The sequence below is a fragment of the Dasypus novemcinctus genome, chromosome 16, assembly GCF_030445035.2.
Source record: "Dasypus novemcinctus isolate mDasNov1 chromosome 16, mDasNov1.1.hap2, whole genome shotgun sequence".
Classification (NCBI taxonomy): Eukaryota; Metazoa; Chordata; class Mammalia; order Cingulata; family Dasypodidae; genus Dasypus; species Dasypus novemcinctus.
The window spans coordinates 31,763,647-31,776,105 of NC_080688.1; the positions used below are offsets into that span (position 1 = coordinate 31,763,647).

Sequence of the window (12,459 nt, forward strand, 5' to 3'; positions counted from 1 at the left end):
TGAGGGCTTGTCAAACTGTGGTTCCACTGGACCAAAGCTCCCAAATCAGGAGAACTTTGCTCTCGGCAACAACTAGACAGTGGGTCGAGGCAGCCCCCTTCTCTCTCTGCTGGTCTGTCAGACCATCCGATACAACTCAAAGTAAATCAAAGATTGCTCTCACCAGGCGCTCTGTTTAGAAACCTGTCACTTATGAAGGTTGATCGAATCATAGCTTGTTTTGTGGGTAGTAACACAACCTAGGATAACATGTTGATATCAAAGAGCTGTTGTCTGATTACTGTGTAACTGTATACATATAAGTTTGTAATTCTTTTGTTGTCCTGTTTTTATTTGTAGTTCCTTATGGGCCTATTCTTTCATATTTGAAAGAATTTCTAAAATTCAGTAGCCAGGAACTGCTAAATAATTTCTCCACATGGCTATACAGTATGTGGCCCATTAGCTTAGACAATAGTAAATTATTAAGGAGAAGATACCAAAAGTGGGTGTGATCCCACATCTCTTCTGTGACAGGTGTGTGTTCTTGACCACAAAGGAAAACCATAGGGATAAGAGAATCTAAAGATTTTTCCAGAAAACCTTCACTACTACAGAATAAAATAACTCCTGGCACAGGCCTTCTTGAGTTTTGCAACACTGGTAGCATTATCTCCTTATGAAAATATGGACAACGGTAAATAGCTGGAAGCTGAAAAGACAAGAATTTGTTCTCATTTGTTTTCTTTATAACTTAAGCATTAAATCCAGCCTCTAGTCCTTCTGCTGTCTACAGAATGAGCTGAATGAAAACGTCGCAGCTGAAATCTGGCACGTTATTCCTGTGGACTCTTCCTGTAAGTGCATGAGTCCTTTCAGCTCATAAATGGATGGGTCCAACGTTTAGCTGGGTGGTGTACCAGGACCCAGAGAAGGAGGAAAAGTAATTTTATTTGAAAGTCAAATATATCAGGACAAAAGAGAGCAATAATAATGATTTAAAATTCTAATATCTTTTCTTTTTCAGGTTCTACTTAAATAAAAGGGGCACTTGCATTTTAAAATCAATCATTTTGAGACTGTTACCCTTAAACTAGGTGTTTCACATGTAGAAGCCATGCTTCTTCTCCTTTTGTTTTGACCAGACAAGATTTATTAACTTGTGTTTCACCCTCTTTGGACCTCGCTCTACCACATCCCTCCCAGCCCTGGGACCTTGTCAGTGGGTAATGAATTATTTGTGGTGTAGAATCGTGAGGGTAGAATTTTTAAAATTACCCTTAGGAGAGGGAGGAGAGAAGAAAGGATTTAGGGCTAATCCTGCAAAGCTAGGAAAGAGTGTTGCTGGAAAAGAAAAAGTGGGGGTGGTAATGGTTAGTTTTATGAGCTTCTGAAGCAGCCTCAAGGGACAAAAGAATTGCAGAATGAAGGAAGAGGGTTGTGAGAACTGGGAGTTGTAATTTGGATCTGCTTTCTTCTCCATCAAGAAGCAGTCTTTTTCAAATTCTTAAAAAATTCCTATCTGATGACTGGACTGTGTTTCTTTGAGCCGTTCTCCAGGATCAGGAGGAAGCCACTCCAAAATGAGACGGTGGCAAATGGCTCCTGCCTCTGTTCAGCATCCTTATTCTAAGTGAGGCCAAATCAAATGATCTCCTTTGTGAGTTGACGTTTGACCAGCCTGTTGGAGAAACCTTGTCCCCAATATTCTCCCTTGTCCAGTCTAACCCTAGTAGATTCAACTAGTTTTACTAATGCTGGAAGCGCCAGCTGATCATGGTACCCAGAATGATCCCTAAAGATAGCTCAGCAGAGCTGACAACAGCCACTAGGTGGTGCCAAATTGCATTTGGCCCCAGTCATGCCCCCAAATCCAGTCGATAACTATGGAAATAACGTGTCCCAACCCTCTGCCTTTATATCACACTTAGCCTCATCATGGCAGGGATTTTTACTGTACATCATAGCAAATGCAGTGGCCCTCTCTGGTGGCAATGGCCTGTTTTGATTATCCACATGGAAAAAGGAACCCAAGGGTAACTAACAATCTGCAACCAATAATCCAAAACATTATATACATTTGATGTTGGACGGTGTTGTTTAGTTTCTTTGGAATATGAGTAGGCCACATGTCCTGTGAATCCATTTTAAGCAAAATAATGAGTTCCCATTGTAAAGACTTAGGAGAAGTAATAAAATGATCTGGTTTCACTAGATCAGAATAGATAGACTATCCTAATCATGGCTCACTCCTCCCTCCCCCTCACTTCTAGTCTTCAGAGAATAACAGAGCATTCTCCTGGGCACAGCTATCATCATTCAGACCTTCCTGGGAACCAGAAGGTATCTTCACGGTGTGAGTTAAAGTACATGAAACTAAATTGAGTGAGATCAAATGTCAACAATGCATATGTTTACTTAGCCAGAGGCTTCACTGGCCTTCTGGAAAGAACATGAGCCTGGGCTGCTGGAAAGCTGGCTCTGTTTCTGGCGCTGCACCTTGCAGGCACTGAGGTCTTTGGTCACATTACTGTGTTGGTGCTTTAGCAAAAAAAAAAAAAAATGGTCAGGCTGCTTACCGCTAACCCAGTGCACATGTTAAAGATGAGTGATTCAGGCAACAAGCTGGCATGAGCCTCTGCCAGTCCTCTATCCTGGATAACTGAGAGGGGGCTACATTTATATTGTTTGTATTATCACATCCCCTTCCAGAGCACATAGGGTATTGTAATATAGCATTTCTGTCTATTTTTTCCTTCCAAGTATCATACAGACCCTGGGAAGTAGGAAAATGTTACTGTCCCTATCTCTTTTATGGTTAAAGAAATGACTCCAAATCACAGGTCAGTGGAACAGCAGAACAGCATAATAAGGATCCTTTTGTTCAGTGCTCATTGTAGGATGTTTCCTTTGAGTGGCCTCAGAAAACTTCAATATCAAAGCGAGTGTTTCATTCAGTGAAGTGGCCCGAGAGGCAGCTAAAGCATTGGTTGTTAAACTTGGAACTAAGGGTCTGCTCCGATGGGAAGTGACAACAGTCACACCAGCTGGGGGTGGGGAGAAAGTGATGGAAGCACAGTGGTTTGGGTTGCTTAAAAAAAAAAACTTTTTTATTTTGAAATGTGCTCAAACTTAGTTAACAAAAATAATACAAACCCCATTAACAAAAGTAATACAGAGAACTCATGTCCTAGGTGGTGCTGCAGGGACGGATGCTGGACATTGTGTGTCCTGTCGTGGCCCACTGAGTGGACTGGGGGAGAGTGTGGACTACAATGTGGACCACTGTCCATGTGCTGCAGCAGTTCTCCAGAATGTGTTCGCTGGGTGCAGTGGATGTGCCACAATGATGGAAGAGTTTATTGATGTGGGAGGGATGGCGTGGGTGGGGTGGAGGATATATGGGGACCTCCTATTTTTTTAATGTAACATTTAAAAGAAAATAAAGAAGGAAAAAAAAATACCGAGAACTCCAACATACCCCCTATCCTCCAGATGCGTCAATTTTAACTTTTGTCACTGTCTTACTGTGCCAAAGGGCTGCTGATGCGAAGTACCAGAAAGGGGTTGGCTTTTATAGTGGGAATTTTATTTGGGGTAAAGGCTTACCGTTCTGAGGCCATGAAATGTCAAATCAAGGCACCATCAGAGATGCCTTCTCACCGAAGTCAGCTACCGGTGATCCTGGCGTCCTGCCACGTAGCCACCAGGCCTATGACAGGGCTGTTCTCCTCAGCCTGGAGCTGCTCTGCAGGTCGAGCCCTTGGGGGGGTCTCTTTCTGTGCCTCTGTGCTCTGCTGATTCCAGACCCCAGGACCTCGCTCAGCCTCCCAGGGCTTCTCTGCCTCTCTGCAGCTGTAAGTGAACCTGGAGTCCTCTCTCACATGGCCGGGTCAAAATGGCAGTGCTCCCTATTCTGTGTGTCTCATTCTCTGTGTCTCTGGTTATATAAGGCCCAGCAAGTGGGCGGAGATCCAACCCTTGTCACACCTCACTGATATAGTCCAATTGAAAGGGCCCCTCATCCACAGGAATGGATTAGTTCAAAAACAAATTCTTTTCCTTTTGCGGATTCATTAGAGAGCGTCAGACTCTGTCACATTTGCAGTTTCATTCAGTCTATTTATCAATCTGTTTGCTCAACATGTGACTGCAGGTTGTATACATCATGCTCCTTAAGCACTTAAAACTGCCATGTACATTTCCTAAGAACAAGGATATTCATCACCCTAAGTGGAATTATCAAGTTCAGGAAATTTAATAATGATATATAGCTTACAGGCTATATTCCAATTTTTTCATTATGTTCCAGTAATGTCCTTTTGAACCTTTTCCCTCTTTTGTATATCACATCCAGGATCATGTGTTCCATTTAATTGTCTTTGTCTTCTTAATGGCTCTTTCTTTTTTAAATTGTGGGGACATATATACAATATATACTTTTCCCATCTCAACCACTCCCAAGCAGACCCTTCAGTGGAATTAACCACATTTGCAATGTTGCAGTGCCCCCCCACCCTCCATTACTAAAACTTTCCCATCTCCCCAAACAGAAACCTACACACATTATGCATTAATTCCCCATTCCCCCTGCCCTACCCTTGGCAAGCTGTACCCTAATTTCTGTCACTAGGAGTTTGCATATTCTCTGATATTTTCTTTGCAGTTCTCATGGAGCTTAAATTTAACATCCTAAATCTGTAATACTCTTGTTTGCTTTGATACTGACTTAACATCAGTAGTCCAGACAAACCATGTCCCTGTACCCCTCCATCCCCCTATCTTTAGGAAGTTCTCATCACAAGTCAAATATTTCTACATTATGAATCCAAAACCACTCATTTCTCATTACATTTTATGGTTTGCCTTTTAGATTCTATAGGGAGTAAAAAGTGGAGGTACAAACCAAAAATATGATAGTACTGGCATTTCTATTGACCCATGTTGTTACCAATAGACATGTGATTCATTGCGTGTTGTCCTGTCCTTTCCTTTAGCATCTCTTGAAGAGCCATTCAAGTGGTAATGAACTACCTCAGCTTGTGTTTATCTGGGAATGTCTTAATTACCCCCTCATTTCTTTTTTTTTTTTTTTTAAGATTTATTTACTCCTTCCCCCGCCCCCCCCCCCCCCCCCAATCACTGTGTGTTCTTCTATGTCTGCTTGCATTCTCGTCAGGCAGCACCGGGAATCTGTGTCTCTTTTTGTTGCATCATCTTGCTGTGTCAGCTCTCTATGTGTACAGTGCCTCTCCTGGATGGGTTGCGCTTTTTTTGTATGGGGCATCTCTCCTTGCAGGGCACACTCCTTGCGCAGGGGACACCACTACAAGGGGGACACCCCTGTGTGGTATGGCACTCCTTGCGCGCTTTAGCACTGCGCATGGGCCAGCTCACCACATGGGTGAGGAGGCCCTGGGTTTGAACCCTGGACCTCCTATATGGTAGGCAGACACTTGAGCTACATCCACTTCCCCCCTCATTTTTTTAAAAGACTTATTTTGTTTCCACCTACCTTATTGTTTGCACTCACTCTGTGCTCTCTGTGTCCATTAATGTGTCATTAGTTGTGTCCTCGTCTTTTTTTTTTTAGGCAGCACCAAGAACCAAACCTAGGACCTCCCTTGTGGGAGGGAGGCACCAACAGTTTGAGCCACCCCTGCTCCCCACTTTGTTGTGTCCTTCATTGTGTTTCCTTGTTTTGTCTCTTTGTTGCATCATCACATTGTATCATCTTGCTGCGTCAGCTTGCCATGCCTGCCCATCATGACAACCTGTCACACCAGCTCACTGTCTTGCTTGTCTTCTTTGGGAGATACCAGGAGCCGAACCCAGGACTTCCCATGTGGTAGGCAGATACCCAACTTCTTGAGCCACATTTGCTTCCCCCGCTCCTCATTTTTGAAAGACAGATTTGCCATATATAGAATACTTGGTTGGCAGTTATTTTCTTTCAGTAACTTAAATATTCCATCCCATCCGCTTCTTGTCTTCATGGTTCCTGATGAGAAATCAGCTCTTACTCTTACTGAGTCTCCCTTGTATGTGACACTTTGCTGCTCTCTTGTGACTTTCAGCATTTTCTCTTTATCGTTGACATTCAACAGTCTGATTATAATATGCCATGGCATGGGTCAATTTGTGTTTATCCTGTTTGGAGTTTCTTGAGTTTCTTGAATGGGTACATTCATGTCCTTCGTTAAATTTGGGAATTTTTCAGCCATTATGTCCTTGAATATTCCCGCTGCCCCTTTCTTTCTTCTCCTTCTGGGGCTCCCACAGATTCCTCAGGTTCTGTTCACTTTTTTTTTCATTCTTTCCTCTTTCTGCTCCTCAGCTGAAATGCTTTTTAGGGCATTAGAAAGCTGGTTAAGGAAAAGTTTGGAAACTTAATTCATCTTTTTTTTTTTTAAGATTTTATTTATTTTTTATTTATTTCTCTCCCCTTCCCAGCCTCCGTGCCCCATTGTCTGCTCTGTTTCCATTCACTGTGTGTTCTTCTGTGTCCGCTTACATTCTTGTCAGCGGCACCAGAATCTGTGTCTCTTTTTTGTTACGTCATCTTGCTGCATCAGCTCTGTGTGTGTGACACTCCTGGGCAGGCTGTGCTTTTTTTTTTTTTTTTGCATGGGGTGGCTCTCCTTATGGGGTGCACTCCTTGTGTGTGGGGCTCCCCTATGCGAGGGACACCCCTGCGTGGCACGGCACTCCTTGCTCACGTCAGCACTGCCCATGGGCCAGCTCACCACACAGGTCAGGAGGCCCTGGGTTTGAACCCTGGACCTCCCATGTGGTAGGCGGATGCCCTATCCATTGAGCCACATCTGCTTCCCTTTATTTGTCGTTTTTGATCATTATTTTCCTAAGTTGTGCTCCACAAGTGGAAGGCTGAGAACAAATATGCAAAGCTTCTTCTAGATCCTCAGAGTTAAAACCAGATGGATGAGGAGAGGGGCTGGGTGGCCCTCCAGCCCTCCCTGAGAACTTTGACTCAATTGCACGTGCCCAGACAGGAAGCCTCACCTGGACAGACTCCAGCCCTCACCTTGATCCAATCACCCGTTGTGAAAGCATTTTAGGCAGTAGGCTCATAGAGACTAAACACACACAGAAAAGACTGATAAACTAGAATGTAATTTAGTTTTAATTTCACAATAGACTTTTGCACAATGTAATTCTTGTCAGTGGGTAATCATACTTAGAAATTTAAAAAAAAATTTTTTTCAGATCAAAAGTTTATACACTTAGCACCTATCCAGGGAAAAAAAAAAACCAAATACATCAACTGGGTGTTGATGCAGCTGGGTCACACAAAGCCGTGACAGCTCGCTGTGCTGTGCCCTTCACCCTGGACCCACAACTCCCCAGGCCCCGCTTTCTTGTCAGAATGCACATGCTCACAATTTCTTTACTTTCCCTGCTTCTTTTCCAATGCTTATTATCAACCACCGGAATCTTCTCTAATGAGAAACTATGTTCAACGTTAGCTATTTAATGTTTTCCTGAGAAGGTGGAGCCCACCCTTGCCTTATCCATATTTGTAGATTGTTTCTCTGGGCACAGTCGCCTGGCAAGATTTCTACGGATGGCTACTCGTGTATGTTTTATGTTGATTCATATGAATTTCCATTCAGAAACTTCCATTTCAGAGGTTGATGTTCTTTAGTCTTTTTCTCCCTCAACTTTTTGCCCCCGAGGAGGAGGCAAATGTCCCCCCAGGCGCGGACCCCACTCCGTCTGCCAATGGATTTGTTTAATGTTAAATGTCTTAGTGTGTCTCGCGTGCCCTGATTTCCAGTGAACGTCAGCTTACGATATCAGGAATTAGAACCCATCCAGAAATCACAGTGTCTTTGTTTTCGCTGTTTTCCAGTGTCATCTTGCATTACAACCTATAAGAAGACTCCACCTCCAGTCCCACCCAGAACTACCACGAAACCTTTCATTTCTATCACAGCCCAGAGTAGCACAGAGTCCGCGCAGGATGCCTACATGGATGGACAAGGCCAGCGAGGGGACATCATCAGCCAGTCTGGACTCAGCAACTCCACGGAGAGCCTGGATAGCATGAAGGCTCTGACGGCTGCCATTGAAGCTGCAAATGCCCAGATCCACGGCCCCGCAAGCCAACACATGGGCAGTAGCACTGCCCCCGTCTCCGCCACCACCACCACCGTCACCATCACTACCGAAGACAGAAAGAAAGACCACTTGAAGAAGAACCGGTGCCTGTCCATCGGGATACAGGTAACAGAGCCTCCCTTTCCATCCTTTGAAATAGGACCCCCAAAACCAGCAAGCGTATTTCTTTGAGGATATTTGCCGTCATTGCCATTTGAAGTGATACAGCTCCAACCATTGGCTCTGGCCTCCCTGCATGGTTAAATGTGAAGTTTTTGTGAAGTTTTTCGGTAGACATTGTTAAGAGCTATTATTTTTCTCTTTAAGGTGTGACTCAAACTGTAGGGTGATTGAACAGACATAGACACAATCCAACAGAAGTTCCCCTTGATTCCTAACGCACATTTTGATTCTCAAAAGGAGTGGGCATCCAAGAATAACCTAGGTCATCAGGTTGCATTACAAAGTGTTCAACACAATTGAGCCACTATTTGAGAATGAAAATGTGAATCACTTCTCAGGGACCTGAGAGCAAGGAGAGCAAGACCAAAGTGCCTGACAGTGTGGAAAGCAATAACTCACCACCCAGCATCACCAGGAAGGAATGTGCATCAGGTTCAGCGTAATTGTTGGCTATTTAATCATGCATTTCATAAAAATGGTAGACAATCAGCAGGCTTCTCAGGTTAGTTCACTATTTTCTGCTTTTCAAAGATAAGATCAAACTGATTCCGCCTTGTTTTCCCATCTGTTCTGCTTGGCTTGCCCTGCTAGAAATTTTCTTCAGTGAATAGACAAGAGTCATTCTTTCCCCCTCCCTTTCATTGTGCCATATCCTCCTGCAGGTGCCCTTGGATTAATAACCGCCCAACTTGGTGTCCCAGGCATGTATTCACTCTGAACCAGCATGAAGACACATGTGCAGGCGAGGCGCAGGGTACATTCCCACAGCGATGGTGTATTTCCACAGGCAGTTCTTCAAAGTCCACTTTAAAGGGCAATTAAGTCGGGGAACAGATGTGGCTCAAAGAGCGCCTGCTTCCCACCTGAGAGGCCCCAGGTTCAGTATCTGGTGCCTCCTAAAAACAACAAGCAAAACAAATGAAAAAACCAACTCAGGGGAGCCAGTATGGCTCAGAGGTTGAGCACTGGCTTCCTAATACAAGACTCTGGGTAAATCCCTGGCGCCAGGTACCTAAAAAAAAAAAAAAAAAAAAAAGCAAAGTGTATGCAGTCAAAGTGTAGGGAAAGTGTGATATTCAGGTGTGAATGGAAGTTAATTATGGAAATTTTGTGGTACTTGTCAACATTTAAGAATCTGTAATTTGTTGTGATTTCTCTTTTCATTCTAAATAAATATTCACTTTTGCATGAAAACAAGTAGGGGAGCAGATGTAGCTCAATGGTTGAGCAAGCACCTTCTTCCCACGTACGAGGTCCTGGGTTTAGTCCCCGGAACCTCCTAAAAGAAACAAAACTAAACTAAAAGGGCAATTAAAACTTGCTCTAGTAGCAATGAGTGGAGGCCTTTTTATAACTTACAGGTTACCAACACACAAGTTGTCAAGTTTCCTAAAAGAACTTGTAGCACAGTGTTTGGGAATAAATAGCTTATAGGAATCTAGGGCCCAGACCAGCCCTCATTGGAAGTCTCCCCAGCTTTCCACTAGAAGCTAATTCCCCTATTGCCACTTGGGGGATTTTGAGGCAGGATGAAGAGCAGAGGGCAGTTGTCTGTCTTGTCCTGGCAAATTGTTTAATCTTTCCGAACCTCAGTTTGTCTATTCCTTATAGGATTATTTTTAGGCTTGAGTTGAAAATCTAGCTTCCTACTTGGCACAAGGTTGGCACACAGTAATAAGGGTTTCTACTTCCTTAATTTTCCATTTTTTTCTTTTATTTTATATAATCTTTCAACAGGTGATGCATTCCTATGGTTCAAAAACACTCAACAGTTATTAAAAAAATAAAGGTATAGATCTACAAGCCACTCTCCCATTCCTATTCAACAGCTGGTTGGTTCTCCTCCCAGGAGGAAACCAACATAACCAGTTTTTGCCTCTCCATGCAGGGATATTTTGTGTATATTCAAGAAATTATATTTTAGTTACCCCCCACCCCCACCCCTTTTCAAAGATGTTAGCATATACCTCACACATTCTGCAATTTGCATCTTTTCACTTAGCAATATAGTTCGGAGATAATTGTTTAGCTTTCTTTAAACTTTCCTTAAAAGTTTCTATATCTCTACCTCAATCATTTCCCAGGCTCTGCTTCTTAGTATTATAGGCTAACTCTCCCAATAGTTCTTACTTAAAACAAAGCATTTATATGAAATTCAATTTATGTTACTATTATTTTCACCCGATGATATGGAACTCCTTCTGAAATCCACATATAATGTTGGAGGAGAAGAGTTTCTGCTTCAGAAATCATCTTGCTTCTTAAATATTTGGGTATTTCAGTGAGAAGCAAGACTGCTCTCCTCTTCCTCCAAGCAACGTTCACTGCTATATACATTACATATAATAAGAGTAAAGAGTCCTGAGCAGGTCACATGCTTCTCTCATTTAACCCCCAGGACCAGCCATGGCATAGGTGTCACTGTTGTCTCTACCCTGTTTATGAGACCATTGAGAATTTCAATCGCTTGCCTAAGGTCACATACCTTGTGTTGGCAGAACCAAGATTTTATCTGGATGTCTAACGTGACCACATTATACTGCTTCTCTGATGGGGAATAAAAAGTAAATAAAAATTCAAGGTGCAAAACCTTAATCAGGGGAGCAGATGTACTCGTGTAGTTGAGCACCTGCTTCCCTTGTACGAGGTCCTGGATTCAATCCCCAGTACCTCCTAAAAACAAACATTGGGGAGTAGATGTAACTCATTGGTTGACTGCCTGCTTCCCAGGTATGAGGTCCTGGGTTCATTCCCTGGTACCTTCTAAACAAAACAAAACAAAACATTTATCAACAATCATTATTTTGTGTTTTACTTGTCTCCCTTTTTCTGTTGCATCACTTTGCTGAGTCGGCTCTCGGCAGCGTGCGTGCGGGCGAGCCTGCCTTCACAAGGCGCCCAGGATGTGAACCCAGGGCCTCCCGTACAGTAGACGGCAGCCCAACAGATTGAGCCACAGCCGCTTCCCATCATAAGCATTTTTATTTCTTTTTTATTTTTTTAAAACTAACAACTATTTTTTTTTAAAGATTTATTTATTTATTTAATTCCCCCTCCCCTCCCCAGGTTGTCTGTTCTTGGTGTCTATTTGCTGCGTCTTGTTTCTTTGTCCGCTTCTGTTGTCGTCAGCGGCACGGGAAGTGTGGGCAGTGCCATTCCTGGGCAGGCTGCTCTTTCTTTTCAGGCTGGGTGGCTTTCCTCACGGGCGCACTCCTTGCGCGTGGGGCTCCCCCACGCGGGGGACACCCTTGCGTGGCACGGCACTCCTTGCGCGCATCAGCACTGCGCATGGCCAGCTCCACACGGGTCAAGGAGGCCCAGGGTTTGAACCGCGGACCTCCCATATGGTAGACGGTCGCCCTAACCACTGGGCCAAAGGCCGTTTCCCATAAGCATTTTTAATCTCTGTGAGTGTAACCGTACTCTGTCCATTAGAATAGGAAAAGAGAAGCCCTGCCGATTTTTTCAAACAGAGGCCATTTAATGCACCAAATTGGCTACGCAGTTACTGGAAGGTTGAGAGAGCTGTAGGGGGTGCATTGATGCAGTTACCACATCCAGGACTAGGAGAACAAAAAGGAAAAGGTGGCTCACCAGTACCTAGCTGCTGAAGAGAGAGGCCCTTGGACGGCAGGAGGGCATCCCAGGTAGGCACGGCACCCCCTGCGGGTGCTGCGGAGGGGTGCAGAGCCACCCACTCAGGGACTGCCCGAAGAAGAGGGAGCGGGAGCGGGGCTGCCCACTGGTGCTGGACACGCATCAACAGCCGATGGGATCACAGAAGTCCCTTTGCTCCTCTCTCCTTCCATGGTTAGAACCTTCCTGGGCGCCAGCTGGTAGGGATATCTGGAAATATAGTTTGCAGAGTACTGGCCCCAGTGCCCCAGAGCACGTGGGTGTAGAAAGCAGGCTTGGGGCTGCAAGGCAACAGGGAACTCACCGGAATATGGCACCTTGTCCAATAAATAAATTGCTTAACATGGGCTTATTTCACTTGATGAGTATTTGTGTTAAAAATCATGAGATGGGGGAGCGGATATGGCTCAATCAGTTGCACACGCACCTCGCGCATGGGAGGTCCAGGTTCTGTTCTGGTGCCTCCTAAAAAAAAAACAAACAGAGCAAAACAACAAGCGAAAACACCTAGCGAACAGACAAGGAGCCAATGCAGGGGAG

At 44.2% G+C, this 12,459-nt stretch overlaps 1 protein-coding gene across 32 annotated transcripts in view; it reads left to right on the top strand.

Moving 5' to 3' along the window:
• The window catches only part of DLGAP1 (DLG associated protein 1), a 1,067,602-nt gene that overhangs the window by 993,030 nt on the left and 62,113 nt on the right, over positions 1–12,459 (top strand). For 20 of the 32 annotated variants that reach the window (XM_058277444.2, XM_058277451.1, XM_058277472.2 and 17 more), the window contains one exon: positions 7,853–8,226. In XM_058277444.2, the coding sequence (XP_058133427.1) occupies positions 7,853–8,226 (374 nt within the window). The remainder of the gene's footprint in view (positions 1–7,852; positions 8,227–12,459) is intronic. The other 12 variants (XM_058277464.1, XM_058277462.1, XM_058277458.1 and 9 more) reach the window with 1 other exon arrangement.